The sequence below is a fragment of the Rhinolophus ferrumequinum genome, chromosome 23, assembly GCF_004115265.2.
Source record: "Rhinolophus ferrumequinum isolate MPI-CBG mRhiFer1 chromosome 23, mRhiFer1_v1.p, whole genome shotgun sequence".
NCBI classification, from domain to species: Eukaryota; Metazoa; Chordata; class Mammalia; order Chiroptera; family Rhinolophidae; genus Rhinolophus; species Rhinolophus ferrumequinum.
Window position 1 is genome coordinate 1,104,988 of NC_046306.1, and position 13,403 is coordinate 1,118,390.

General features: G+C 61.6%; 1 protein-coding gene across 2 annotated transcripts; it reads left to right on the forward strand.

The window, feature by feature from the left end:
- The first annotated feature begins 1,151 nt into the window (after positions 1 to 1,151).
- On the forward strand, positions 1,152 to 12,896 carry GATA5 (GATA binding protein 5). Of its 2 annotated transcripts, none has more exons than XM_033094310.1 (7): positions 1,152 to 1,274; positions 1,620 to 2,184; positions 3,426 to 3,601; positions 9,899 to 10,024; positions 10,469 to 10,559; positions 10,903 to 11,030; positions 11,842 to 12,896. In XM_033094310.1, exons 2-7 carry the CDS (start codon positions 1,641 to 1,643, stop codon positions 11,878 to 11,880), a joined length of 1,104 nt encoding a protein of 367 aa, XP_032950201.1. In that variant the 5' UTR covers positions 1,152 to 1,274; positions 1,620 to 1,640; the 3' UTR covers positions 11,881 to 12,896. The 2 variants fall into 2 exon arrangements, with proteins under 2 accessions (XP_032950201.1, XP_032950200.1); XM_033094309.1 differs by having other exon boundaries at positions 11,346 to 12,785.
- Positions 12,897 to 13,403: the final 507 nt, after the last annotated feature.

Below are 13,403 nucleotides of genomic sequence, written 5' to 3' on the forward strand. Positions count from 1 at the left end.
CCGGTGCCTGGATGTGCACCCTAGTCCCTGTCTGCTGTCCTCAGGGGAGCGCATGGAGAGGAATGGCCCGGGCCAGTGCACCCCCTCCACCCGCAGACAGTTCCTGGGAGTCTAGCCCACCCAGGGGGTGTCCCTGGCCCCAGACTGCATTCTGTGCACCCAGGACCATGAACAGAGGGCCCGCTCTGCAAACTGAAAACATTCACGATCCCAAGCCTGGGACAAGGGTGGCCTGGTGAGCCCTGCTTCTGCCCAGCCAGTGTATGGGACCTGCTGGGCACTGTCCCCAAGGAGAACCTGGGGGGAGGGGAAGGAGGCTTGGCTCATCCATCAGCCAGGGTGAGAGGGAGGTCGCTCTGCCACAGCACCGCCACCAGTGCACCCACCCAGGAGGACCGGGGGCACCTCCATCCCACATTTCTGGTACCTGGTGGAGACACTCCCTGTGTCCCCAGAGGGCAGGCGAATGCAAAGCCCACCTAGGGGTGGGGGCGAGAAGCTGGGCTGGGACCTCAGGGAAGGCGTTGGGGGTGCATCCAGACGGGCCTGCCAACCTGGGCGCGCCCCCCAGCTGGGAAGCACTCAGAAGTTGCCCTGCTTGGTCAGAAATTGAGGAAACTGTGGGCCTCCCGCGGGACTTCGCGCACGCAGCGGCCTTGGTACTCCCGGACTGAGTCCAGGGACACCGAGCCGGGGTTCCTCATGGAATCCGGATCCCCGGAGTCCAGGGGCGCAATGAGGGGGCCCCAGCACTGTATGTCCGTGAGCGCGGTCGGCGGGGAGTCACCGACTCATCCACAAACGCAGAACCAGACACCAGGCCAGCCTCGGAGGAACCTGTGGCTAGCGAGGAAGGAGGGCTGGGGATCCGCAAATCCCACGAAAAAATTTAGAGAAGTCTCCGCGCCCCGACTACTCTGGGCCCCACCAAGCGCCGGCCGGCTCCTGTCGCCTGCGCTGGCCCGGACTCAGCGCTGGGTGCCCGGTGCCATGCGCCCTCGTCGCCTTTCCCGCGGAGCCCCGCCGTCCCGGCCTGTTTGGGTCACGTGGCGCCGCGGCCGCAGCCCCTACGCTGACCCCGCGGGGAAGGAGGGGAGGGCGCCGGCAGGGAAGGGGAGGCGCGGTGGGGGCGGGCCGGGGCGGGGCTGCGCGGAGGGGCGGCCGGAGCGCCTGGGATTCCCTGCGGAACCGCGCGGCCCCGGGCTCCCAGTCTCCAGCCCGCCTGTCGCCGGCCCACCGCGGCCGCCGCGCCCTCCGGTCCTCCCGACGAGCCGGTGAGTGCCGTAGCCCTGCCGGTCGCCGTGCACCCCGCCCTGGCTTGGTGCTTTCTCCCAACGCGGCGGGGCCCCAGCGCCCAGGCCCTGCGCTTCTCAGTCCCCGCCAAGCCTACCCTGGGAACCTCCGAAGCCCGGACAGTAGAGGACGTGAGCTCAGCGCCCCGCCTGTGCTGGGGCTGCCCCTCACAATTTTGTTCCCTCGGTTCCGGGACCCGCCCCAGGAATGGCCCGGCTGCGGAGTGGGGACCGCGGCCCGAGGGGTAGCACCTGCTGGGCACGAGCGCGGGCGGTGGCGGGGCGCACAGCGGCCGTGACCTCGACGCCTGTCCCTCTTCCCCGCAGGTCAAGGCCGCGCCGGAGAAGATGTACCAGAGCCTGGCGTTGGCTTCGAGCCCGGGCCAGGCCGCCTACGCCGACGCGGGTGCCTTTCTGCACCCGCCGGGCGCCGGCTCCCCGGTGTTCGTGCCGCCGGCGCGCGTCCCCTCCATGCTGCCCTACCTGCCGGCGTGTGAGCCCGGTCCGCAGCCGCCGGCACTCGCCGGGCACCCCGGCTGGGCGCAGGCGGCGTCGGCGGACTCATCAGCCTTCGGCTCCGGCAGCCCACACCCTCCGACCGCTCAGCCGCCCGGGGCCGCCGCCTTCCCCTTCGCGCACAACCCCCCAGGCCCGGGCGGTGGTGGTGGTGCGGGGCTCCGGGACGGCGGCGCCTACCAGGGCGCGCTGCTGGCTCGCGAGCAGTATCCAGCCCCGCTCGGGCGGCCGGTGGGCGCCTCGTACCCCACCGCGTACCCGGCCTACGTGAGCACCGAGGTGGCCCAGTCCTGGACCTCCGGAGCCTTCGAGGGTAGCGTCCTGCACAGTCTCCAGGGCCGACCGGCTGGCCTCTCAGGACGCAGAGCCACCTTGGGTGAGTGCGGGGCTGCGGGCAGCTCCACTGACCTGGGTCCGGCCCCGGGCTCAAACCCGCACCCTACGAAATGCACAGCTTCCCGATTGGCCGATGGCAGAGCAGCGCGGGGCAGGCCAGAGCCCCCGGGGTCATTGCGGCTCTGCCACAACCTCACCGACCGGACATGGAAAACCTTTTACACATTAGGAGGAGAGTATCTATTTCTACCTTTCCTTCCTCATTCCAACATTCTGGACCGTGCCAGTTTAGAGCCTGTTAAACATGTTAAACGTTTTAAAGAAAAGTTTTGGAAATAATTTTATAAAGTTCAAAATACCGGTTTATTTAAGTATGCTGCCACATGCGTCTCCGCTCTAGAATGTTCACATATTCTAATTCAAGACCTGATTCCATAGCTCCCCGGTATAAATTTGGATTATGGGATTCCAGGCCTGTAAAGCAGAGAATGATTCCACCCAGTTTCTGGGGCGTCAGTGCAACTGACCTTTTCTCTCCCCAGGGCTGAAAACCCAGGGCTCTGCCTCTGTTTACTGCCCCCCAGTTCGCCCTCCAGCAGTCCCTCCTGCGTCAGGCCTCCCCCTCCCCCTGCAGCTGCCTTTTGGCCCTGCCGGCTCCTGGACGCAGGAAGCGGGTTCCCTTGGCCCTGGCGCCCAGGGAAGCCCTGTGCCTGGCGCCCACCCCAGCTGGGTGATGACTGATCCCCGCCCTGCCCCCACCCAGTCCTGCCGCCCGAGTGTCGCCAGCGCCTGGGCCTGCCTGGAGGGACTGGGGTCCTGTGTGCGCGCCCAAGTATCCGGTGGCGGCCCAGCTGCGTGTGCTGCCTCCCGAGGCAGGACAGTGGTTGCAATCCCAACAAAGCTGACAGGACAGTAAGGCCCCTGGTCCTTGTAGGATCTGGAGATCCCCCATTTCCCATCATCCTGCTTCGCAGAGGACAAGGCCCTTGGGCCCCCTCCCTCTGCCAGTGCAGCCGCTGGTGCTGGACCCTGGTCCCCTGGGGGGGGCACTGCCTGTTGTCCTCCCTGGGCTTTCATTTATTAACCCTCCCCCACCTTATGAAAACAACCCTAAGCAGTGTTTTAAATCTGCGCAAACTTTGCTGTATGTAAATTAAAAATTAAATTAGATCAATATATTTTAAAATAAAATAAATTTAAAGCACACAAAAAAATTACTGCAGATGCCCTCGGGCTCCAGGAAGAACTGAGCCTTGTCCCACGAGCTGCCTGTCCCCACAGTGTCGGACTTCTTGGAGGAGTTTCCCGGCGAGGGTCGGGAGTGTGTCAACTGCGGAGCCCTGTCCACACCACTGTGGCGCCGAGACGGCACCGGCCACTACCTGTGCAACGCCTGCGGTCTCTATCACAAGATGAACGGGGTCAACCGGCCACTCGTGAGGCCACAGAAGCGCCTGGTGAGTGCAGGGCCTTGGGGTGGCCGGGCTGGCTGCTCCGCAGTCCCTGACACGCAGCCAGACTCCCGCGTGCGTGCTGGAGCAGGCGTACCCCAACACCAGCATGGGCCCTGCTGCCTGGCAGCCATGCACCTAGGACCGCTCTGGGAAGCTGGGAGGCCCTGGCTATGGCAGGAAGGGACAAAGGACCCGCTCCCCACACTTGAGGCTGTGCTTTAGTGGGGTCTGCAGGAGGGGTGGATTCCCCAGAAGGGCTCTGTCCCCGGATCTGTCTGGGCAAGGACGGCTGTGGACCCTGACAGCCTTTTGGGGGCTCAGCCCTGTGGCTCTGAGGGGGACTGGGGTGACAAGCTTCTTGTCTGGCCGGGTGGTGGGGGTGCAAGGGGATCTGGTGGGGGATGGGGCTGGAAGGGAAGGTGGTTGCTTGCTGGGTGCTGTGTTGGGGGACATGGGAGGGGTGTTGGGGCCGCGGCCCCACTGCGGAGCACTGTCTACCCAAACTTTCAGGGGTGGGGAGCAGACCAGGTCTACAGTTGTCCCTGGCAAAACTTGTTTTCACTTTTGGTTCCTTCTGGTGTGTGGCTAGGCAGGAATGGGGGGCTGGGAGCCCGACTTTTGCCCCTGGTGAGGCACAGCCCCAGAAGAGGCGCTAAGATGTAAAGTGACTTTGTTCTATACCTTCTCAGAGGCAAACTTTGATGTTCACGGGACTTTGTAAATAAGCGATAGGCCCTGCAAGTTGGTAAGGCCGCAGTGGCTCCTGGCTGAGCCCTGGCAGGGGTGCATTTCTGGGGTATCGAGCCTTCGGTCTAACGCTGCTGCTCTGAGGCCTGTCAGGGCCAGTTGGCCGGTTCTGGCCGGTTCTGGTGCCTCAGGCCCTGGCCATGGCAGCCCAGCCCGCTGGCTAGGGGAGCACCGGGCTGGCCCTCCCAGGCCCCAGACAGGGCTAGCCGGAGGCAGGGCTGACTGGGTCACGCAGTTCCAAGACAGCTATTCTTTCTCCTGATCTGTTCCAGCGTTTGGGGCTCTGCAGGCCCCCAGCCACCCTCGCTGTGCCTTGGAGGGAAGGGGGTTTCTCAGAGTCCACATTATCCCTCACTCTCGTCTCTGAGCCCCGCCCCAGTGGTCATGCCCCCAGCCCCGGGTGTGCTGTACTGGTCGGCATCTGGTGTGGCCCTCACTGATGGGGAAACTGAGGCTAAGAGGGGAAGAGTCTCGGGGGACAGTAGCCCAGACCCCCAGCAGCAGGCAGCTCCCTTCCCTGGCTCCATCTGCCCTCCAAGCGAGGCTCTGAACTGGGTGCCAAGGACACACTAGTCAATAGGACAAGAAGGTGTGAGAGCTTCCTGTCTCTGCCCCCACCCCCAGGTCTCAACTCCCAGCAGAAAACTCCTGACTTGGGGGTGAACAGGCAGGACCCCCGTGTAAGCACTGACGTATCTATCTTCACAGCATCCAGATGACAAGCATGGGGTTCAGAGACGCGAAGCGACTTCCCTGGGCACACAGCCTGCCCGTGGCAACCCCGATACAGGCCAGAACTGTGCGCCTCGGGCCCCACGTGCCCCCACGCATGCTGAGCCCCTGCCCCGGTGCTGGGTCTTCTGGCCCAGGCCTTTGGGAGATGAATTAAGGGACTGTCCCCACACCGTGTTGTAAGGATCAAATAGACACTTGGGCTTTGGCCGGCTCCAGACAGGCTGAGCTCGGGCACTTGGCCTGGTGAAGCCTTTGTTTCCTGGTCTGGGGGACACAATGTAATTAGGAGGCCTGCTGAAGGGACGGATCCCGTGTGCCTGCTCCTCTCCCCAAGGCCACAGGCACAGGAGGGTAGACAGCCGGGTCACCCCTGTGTCCAGGCTCTCGCAGCCCTGAGTGTGGAACACGCCCCGGAGGGGTCTGCCGAGTGGGGCCGGAATCGGGACACTCATAGGCCCCCTCTGCTCCCCGACTCCCCCTGAGCAGGACCCTAGGGATTTCCTCTGACTTGCTTTGGGGTTTCTGCCTGGCACTCAGAGAGGGCAACCCCGCCGATTGCCCTATGGCCGGTCCTGACGGGGCAGATTGGCATGGAAACCCCAAGATTCTCAGAGTCCTGAGACCAGAACCCGACCCACACGGGCCCAGACTTGCTCCCACTCCAGTGCCTCACTGTCCCTCATGTGTGGCCAGACCTGATGCCCCAGGAGGGCCCCTCCCCAACCCCGAGGAGAAATTGTCCCAACCTTCTTTTAAATGATTACAAATGTCCAGTAGCGTGTCACCAAGAATGCAGGAATGTGAAATAACAAGCTCATGTCCCCCCGCCTGCCGGAGCCCGTATCTGTGCTGCCCTTTGTGCCTTGTGTTCCTCCTTAGTTGTGTGTAGGCTGGGGATGCACCTTTGACCTGAGGCTTCCATCAGTGCAGACATGCAGCACGGATAGTTGTGGGTTCCCCGATCCCCTTGTGCCTGCCCCTCTGTCTGCCTGCTCATAGGGCCAGGTGCTCTTCGAGCCCCACGAACACAGGTGCCCACAGCCAAGGTCAGCAATCGGCAGGTCCATTGGCCGCGGGCCGGCTCTGGCACCAGCTCCAGGAAGTGGCCAGTTCCGCGGGGATGGGGGGTGGGGGGTGCCTAGCATCCTTCGAAGAGGGAATCGGGCCTTGTCTGGGCCTCTGACCGCTCACCGGCCAGGTGTTCCTTCCGGCACAGCTGCACCTCGCAAACTCCCATCCTGGCAGTTTGCCCCGAGCAGCAAGGGGCACCCGCTTTGTCAGGTGAAGTGTCCATCACAGATCCTGTCTTCCAAGAGCACTGGGGGACCAACTGGAAGCCGCAGCCATTTTTTGCTGCTCTACCTCACAATGTGACCTGGAGCGCTTACTTTATTCTCGAGTGTCTCTCTGAGGGGGGTGTGACATCCTCCCCCCTCTCCCTCCCCTCATCCCCCCCCCCCCTCTGTGTCTGCTGCAGCCCGCCAGCGCCAGCGCCCTGACTACTTCGGGTGTCCCAGAGCTCAGGGCGGCTCTGTGGCGGCCAGCAGGCTTTGAAGTTTTGCTTCTTTTGAAAAAAACAGACCAAAAAAGAAAAACAAAATGCAGCCAGAGAGGCCTGGCGGTTAGGGGGCCCTGAGAGTGGCTGGGCCTGGCTGCTTGTCCGGACAGTGAGGAAGGACAGATGGAGGCTCCAGGACGTGTCCCTGGAGTGTGTTTGGCCGACCGAGGTGGTTCTTTCCACCCCAGCAGCACATGGCCCCACTGGCCCCTCCGCGTCTCTGAGCCTCAGTTTCCCCTCTGTGAACTGCAGTCTCGTGAGGGAGAGGACAGGATCAATGAGCAAACACTTCGGATTTTTTCTGAGGGATTTTTTTTTCCCTTTTCTTAATTTCCAATTTCTTAATTTTCATTTGTGCTCACTGTAAAAAGATTGCAGCGTGGCCTCCACGTTTCGCCTTGCCCTCCCAGAGAGAGGGTGACAGAGCTGCATGTTTCTGGGGCTGTTTTCTGTGTGTACGGACTCTACACGGTCCACCCGCTGCGGTCGCTCCCCGCAGCCCCGTGCACAGGCCACTGTGGGATATCTGGGGGTGTGCATGAGTCTGGGGGTGAACCCGCATGCGTACACCCCTGTGTGCGGGGTGCTGTTGCAAACGCCTTTGCTTTGGTAGATTTATGCCCTCTCGGGAATGTTGGTGTAGGGAGGATTTTAGTAAGAAGTGGCCTGGAGGGCGACATTCACACATGATTCCTCCGTCTCAGTGATTAGGGGGTTTTCTGAACATGCGGTGGCAGTGTGAATGCTAAGGGAAGGAAGGTTTGTAAAAGTGCCTGAGGGTCCCAGCTGCATGGTGAGAGGGAGGGGCCTCAGGCCCTGGTCACCATTGGTTTGAAGGCACAGCAGGAGGTGTGGACTAAGGTGGGGCCCAAGAGGGTAGGTTAGGGTCACCAGGTAAAATACAGGACTGCACAGTTAAATGCGAATTTCAGATGAACCACAAATAGCACGTGAGCATCTATATGTCCAAAACACGCCTGAGGCAGCTTATAGAGCACGTGTTGCCTACCCCAAGTTCACATCTACCTGGGCATCCTGGGGTTTTTGCTACATCTGGCGGCCCTGGGGGAGGTCCCAAGGCCTCCTCCCACTTTAGGAAGGTGGATGGATTAGAGGCTCAGGGCATCCTGAGCCGGGGAGGGTGGCAGGCTGGGAGCAGATCCTTCCTCACGCTGGACACTGGGCACTGCTCCTGGTATCAGAGAGGCACATAGAAGGGAAAGGAGGGAAGGGAAGGGGAGACCCTCACCTTAGTGGAAGCAGCTGCTTTCTAGACAAGGTCAGGCTGTGGCCAGGGGCTTCCCGGGAGAGACAGGCTGGGGGGGAGCCCAGTGCTCCTGCTTAGGAGGGACACCACGGTCTGCCCTGGGGCTGTGGCTGCCACCTTCCTTCCAGTTTGGCCGGGGCCTCAGCTGGATGCCAGCTCTTTCCACTCCAGACTGTGGGCAATTCCCACCCCCAGGTGTCCCCGGGGAGACCCCTGAGAGGTTGGACATCAGGTCTGACAGAGCCGTGGCCTCCAGAGGCCAGAGCACCCGCCCAGTGTTCCTTGGGAGTCTCCAGGGCCACATCCCTTCCTTGTCTTTTGGCCCTTTTGTTTGGAGCCTGGGGGAGGGGGCATCCTGCATGAAGACTGCAGGCCGAGCCTCAGATTAAATGGGGCAAATTCTCTGGAGCTTTTGGCGGCTGCCTGCAGCCTGGGGGAGGGGAGGGCGAGGAGGTATTTTAGTGTCTTGAGTTTTCTTGGGACTGCCTGGTGTGGAGGCTCCAGACAAGCCCCCACTCTCCCTCCCAGGCTGTTCACAGGGGGCTGGCCTGGGCCTTTGACCACTGACCATGGCCTGGGGGGAGGCGAGAGGGTGGTCAGCAAGGTTGGCTACCCTCAGTCATTGCAGAAGGAAGGATCCTAGAGATTGCTGACAGGTGGGGAAACTGAGGCTGGCCCCGTCTGTTCTCCCCTAACCCAGGACAGGTCCCTTTCCTGGTTTAGTTTGGCCCTCTCTTGATTGCCTTCTGACTTAGCCCTGGGCTAGACAACACCGAGGAAGGGACATACATTCTTGGGACAAGTTTGAGTGTGGGGTCCTCGTAGGTTTCTGTCCTGGTGCCCAAGGTGCTGCTGGAACATTGTAGCAGATATCACTGGTGTGATCCTGGGTTTGACACCCTGCATCACTGTGGCTCAGGCGAGGGGGCCAGGAGCCTGGACCATGCAGGGACAAATAGAGGAAAGGGTGGGACAGGTTCAGGGGTGTCCAAGAACAGGGGCTGGGGGTGAGGAGAGGAGAGAGCAGTACCCCCAAGGACAAAGTCTGGAGGCAGGTAGCTGGGGAGGGGTGGTGCCACAGGCAGGCTATGCTCTGGGATGCGGGAAGGGCTTTGGGTCTGAGGGCCTTGGGGGGCCCTGGGCCTGACACAGAGCCTCTGGAGCTCCCAGGCTGTGGGTGACAAGACCCCATCCAAATACCAAAATGTGAGCCACACAGAATCCGTACTGAGAGAGAGGCGGCTCAGGGAGCACGGGGAACGCTGAGCTGGAGGGGGGCGCCATCAGGCCTGCAACAGCAACTCCCCAGCTCTACAGGGATCCCTGGAGTTGGTACTGTCCACAAGTGCAGGGAGGTTTGGGGTCCCCAGTTAGATATGGACCTGTAGGATTGGGGGTCAGCTCTTCTGGGAAGCATGGGAAGGAGGCAGGCTCCTGGAAGTTTCCGTATGAGCCCATTGCAGCTCTGACATAAGGCACAGTGAGCGGCAAGGGGGTGATGTAGGCCAGTGGGACCTGGTCCCCTCAGCCCACCGTCCCATGGAGAGGTGTTGGGCTGAGCCCCTGTTTGGAGTCCCAGGTCTTGGAAGGCAGGTGCTCAGAGGGACCAGCAGGCCCCTGAAAGTCCAGCCTGGGGCCTGACCTCTGGAGGTGCTTCTCCACGTAGAGTAGCACGGGGTCTTAGCCACGGAAAAGAGCCAACAACAGCAAAATGGCGGTATGTCTATGCTAGGTCTTCATGAGATCTTAGCCCCACCAACAGGCCTGTGGCGGGTCTGTCAACACCTCCATTTTACTGATGGGGAAACTGAGGCCCAAAAGTGAAGTGACCTGTGCTGAAGATCATGGAGTGCAGGGCGGCCTCATGACACCTTCTCATCAGCCGCTATGGGCTGGGGCCTGGCTGCCAGGCAGTCCTGAGCCCACTCCGTCTGCCCCTGGCGGTGCTGGTTGGCCCCAGCACCGGGCTCACACCAGCCTCCTCCATCCACAGTCCTCGTCCCGCCGTGCCGGCCTCTGTTGCACCAACTGCCACACGACCACCACCACACTGTGGCGGCGAAACACAGACGGCGAGCCTGTGTGCAACGCCTGCGGCCTCTACACGAAGCTGCACGGGGTGAGTGGGGGCAGGGCGGATGGCACGGAGCATGCTGTCCCTGCTGGGTCACTTGACCAGCCCTCCCTGCCCTGAGAGACCAGGGGGCTGGGGAGGAATGAGGCAGCGGTGGCACAGGAGCTGGCCGTGTTACACGTGTGTTACACACTTGGCCCCATGCCCATACTGTTACTTATAGGCCCATTGTGCAGATGGGCTCACTGAGGCTCACCCACAGCCATTCAGCCCGGGGCAGAGGCTCGACACCTAGTCCTGCCTTGGCACCCCTGAAGCCCCCCTGGCCCGGGGGCTCTGGGAGGTTATGGTGGGATGGCTCCTCCCCGCCCCGCCTGGAGGAAAGCACCATCCAGGGCAGCAGCTCACCCAACGGGGTTGTGAGGACACGTCGGCTCCGGGGTGAGCAGGGAGAGGGACCAGCCACCCACCCCTGCCTGTCTCTGCCAGGTGCCCAGGCCCCTGGCAATGAAGAAGGAAAGCATCCAGACGCGGAAACGGAAGCCTAAGAATGTCACCACCAAGGCCAAGGGCTCCTCAGGTGCGGGCCAGGGCCCACCAGGACGCTGGGAGGGAGCCCTGGGCCCCAGCCACTGGGATCACCCCCAGCCCCTCTGCTGGGGCGCATATTCTCTGTGGAATCACTTTGAGTGTCTCACATTCCACCATTAGAGATTTACATGTTGGGTGCAAGCTTTGTCCTCCTGAAATACAAATACCCCCACTCTGTCCTGGGGCGGCTGTGGTTGGGGGAGGGGCCTGGTGGCCTGAGCTCACCCAGCAGTGGTGCAGGGAGGACTGAGGAAGCCACACCCAGCCTCGCTCACTCTGACGAGTGCTGCTACATCTGGCAGCTTCTGTAAACGCCCCACCTTCCCTCCCAGCGTCCACAGTCAGCACCACGGCCTCCCCACCATCCTCTGTCCCCAACCCTGAGAGCTCAGTGGCCACTTTGAAACCTGAACCCAGCCTGGCGTCCCCTTCGTGCTCTGGGCCCAGCATCATCTCCCAGGTAAGGCAGATGGGGTGGGGTGGGTGCCCAGAGCTGGCTCCCGGTTCCTCAGGGAACCCTGGCTCCCCGGCCAGGGCATAGCCCCTGCTGGCCTCTCCCAGGAGCTCAGGGCTGGGCACACAGTTGGTCATTGGTACCGAGAGCTGACCTGTGGCAGACGCTGGACTGAGAGCCCTGCATGTGTTACCACTTCTACCCTCACAAAGGGTCCCCCACCCCATTCCAGGAGTGAGGCAGCCCTGTCGTGCGGGCTCCCAGCTCCACATGGGGCCACGGCGTTCCTGCATTCTCACGTGTCCCCTGTCCTCCCTGCAGGCCTCCGGCCAGGTGGACAACCCCTTGGCCCCCAGCCACTTGGAGTTCAAATTCGAGCCTGAGGACTTCTCCTTCCCCTCCACTGCTCTGGGTCCCCAGGCTGGCCTCGGGGGTGCCCTCCGCCAGGAGGCCTGGTGTGCGCTGGCCTTGGCCTAGGTCACTAGTCACCCACCGGACCCACCTTGCTACCTGTGTCGCTCCAGCTCAGCGGAGAGACCATCCGCCCCCCCTGCCAGAAGAGACGGGAGCCGGCAGGCCCTCCAGGCACTGGGCATCCCTCAGCAGGTGGCAGGGAGGCTTTCTGCATACAGCAGCCAGACCCCAGAGCAGGAGGAAGGCTGCTGGGAGAAGGGCTCAGCACCCCCCAGACAGCGAGGAACCCCTAAATGCTGCACGAGGCTCGGAACCACACTGACCACTCCAGCCAAGGCTGAGCCGGGGTGCCCACTGCCACCTTGAACTCTGTGGTCAACACTCGCCGTTGTCATGTTTACAGGTTGCAGCAATTGGAAAAAAAACCAACCTTTTGTTGTAAAGCCAGGATCACAAGTGGAGTGGCCAAGGCCAGGCAGAAATGGGAATGAGGGCCGCAGCCGGCTGGGGACGCCCTCAGGCCTCAGGTCTGTCCTTCATTTCCCGCGTTTGAATGATGGAGCCACGGCACAAAAACCTTTTCTCCTCTGAGGGCAGGACTGCCAGGGATGGGTGTCCAGGTCGTGCACTGCACCAGGACGCCACCCCAGGGGAAGCCCTTCACACCCGTGGCCATTGGGGACTTGTGTATTTATTTGGACGGTTTTCCCAGAGGGGGCAGTAAAGGGCCTTGTTCTGACCGGATCTGTCTCTGAGCATCTCTAGTGGGCAGAGGAAGGACCTGGCCCTGATCTGACCTGCACAAGCTGCTGGCTTGTCTGGGGTCCCAGCAGAATGGTGAATCCCAGCCCCTTTCTCTTACAGAAGGCCTCCCCTCACAGGGTGGGATCACAGATGAGTTGGTCATGCCTGCTGGACGCAACTCTGCCCAAGGGAGCCGATGGATGGCTCCTAACAGCTTGACGTTGGGGAGGCCTTAGGGACCGGAGGGGAGTGGGGCGCGCCCGCCCAGGGCATCACCTCCATTCAGGTGCCGCCTGTCACCGAGACCTGATTTTTCCAGGGAAGCCAGAAACTGGAATTTTTTTATTTTTATTTTTTAATGTAAAGTCTTCCGACTGAATGTTTCTTTCCCCAAACTCCCAATTTGATTCAAAGATCTTTTCAATATTATGAGCCAGCAAGACAGCTGTGAGCCCGCCACCATCGTGCCGGTTTGTTTCCCTGGCGTCAGCTTCCAGAGTGTTTCCGTTCATCCTGCAGTTGTCCCTTGAGATTCAACCAGCCCAATGATGTTGTCTTTTTTTTTTTTTTTAAAGACAAATGAGGCCATAAGGAAACATGTGAAATAAAGACCTTGACTTCGGTTTCCTCTCCCATCACCTGTGGGATTTCCCGGCCTCGTCCCTGCCTGCCAGGTCGGCAGCGAGTCCAATGTCCATTCCGACTGCCTCTCCTTTCAGAAACGCGTCCCGGGGACTGGCCTGCTGGACTTCGCTGGCCACTTTGAGTCCTTTCGCCTTGTTCCCCATCTGTGAATTGGGGGTCCCCAGCTTCCCACACGGAGAGAGGCAGGAGGACCTTCCCCCAATGGGTCAGTTAAATGCAGAGTCTCAGGGCCTGGGAACCTGCGTCAGCCACACCAGCCAGTACCAGGCCTCAGAGGAAAGCCGTCGGGGGCAGGGTCTGTCGAGGGGCTCAAACCAGCACTTTCCACAAGTGGAGTGGGTGGGAGAGATGGGAACAGGCGGCTGGGCCCAGGGTACACGTGCCTGGTGGCCAGACGTGAGACCACTGTCCTGGGATGAGCTTGCTGCCTTCTGTCTCCATGCCCATAGGCTCGGGCTGCCTTTCCAGGAGACCATTCACAGCGAGGAAACGGAGGCACAGAGAGGTTGAGGGGTGGCCCAGCGGGGGAGTGGGGAGCTCCCTTCCCATCTCCTTGCCCAGCATCCCCTCACCTGC

Excerpts from the sequence above, each read along its gene's own strand:
- GATA5 (XM_033094309.1), top strand. The coding sequence starts at position 1,641 with ATGTACCAGAGCCTGGCGTTGGCTTCGAGCCCGGGCCAGGCCGCCTAC. Across the intron at positions 3,602-9,898 it reads TGAGGCCACAGAAGCGCCTG|TCCTCGTCCCGCCGTGCCGG; the intron begins GTGAGTGCAGGG and ends CTCCATCCACAG. Across the intron at positions 10,560-10,902 it reads CAAGGCCAAGGGCTCCTCAG|CGTCCACAGTCAGCACCACG; the intron begins GTGCGGGCCAGG and ends CTTCCCTCCCAG.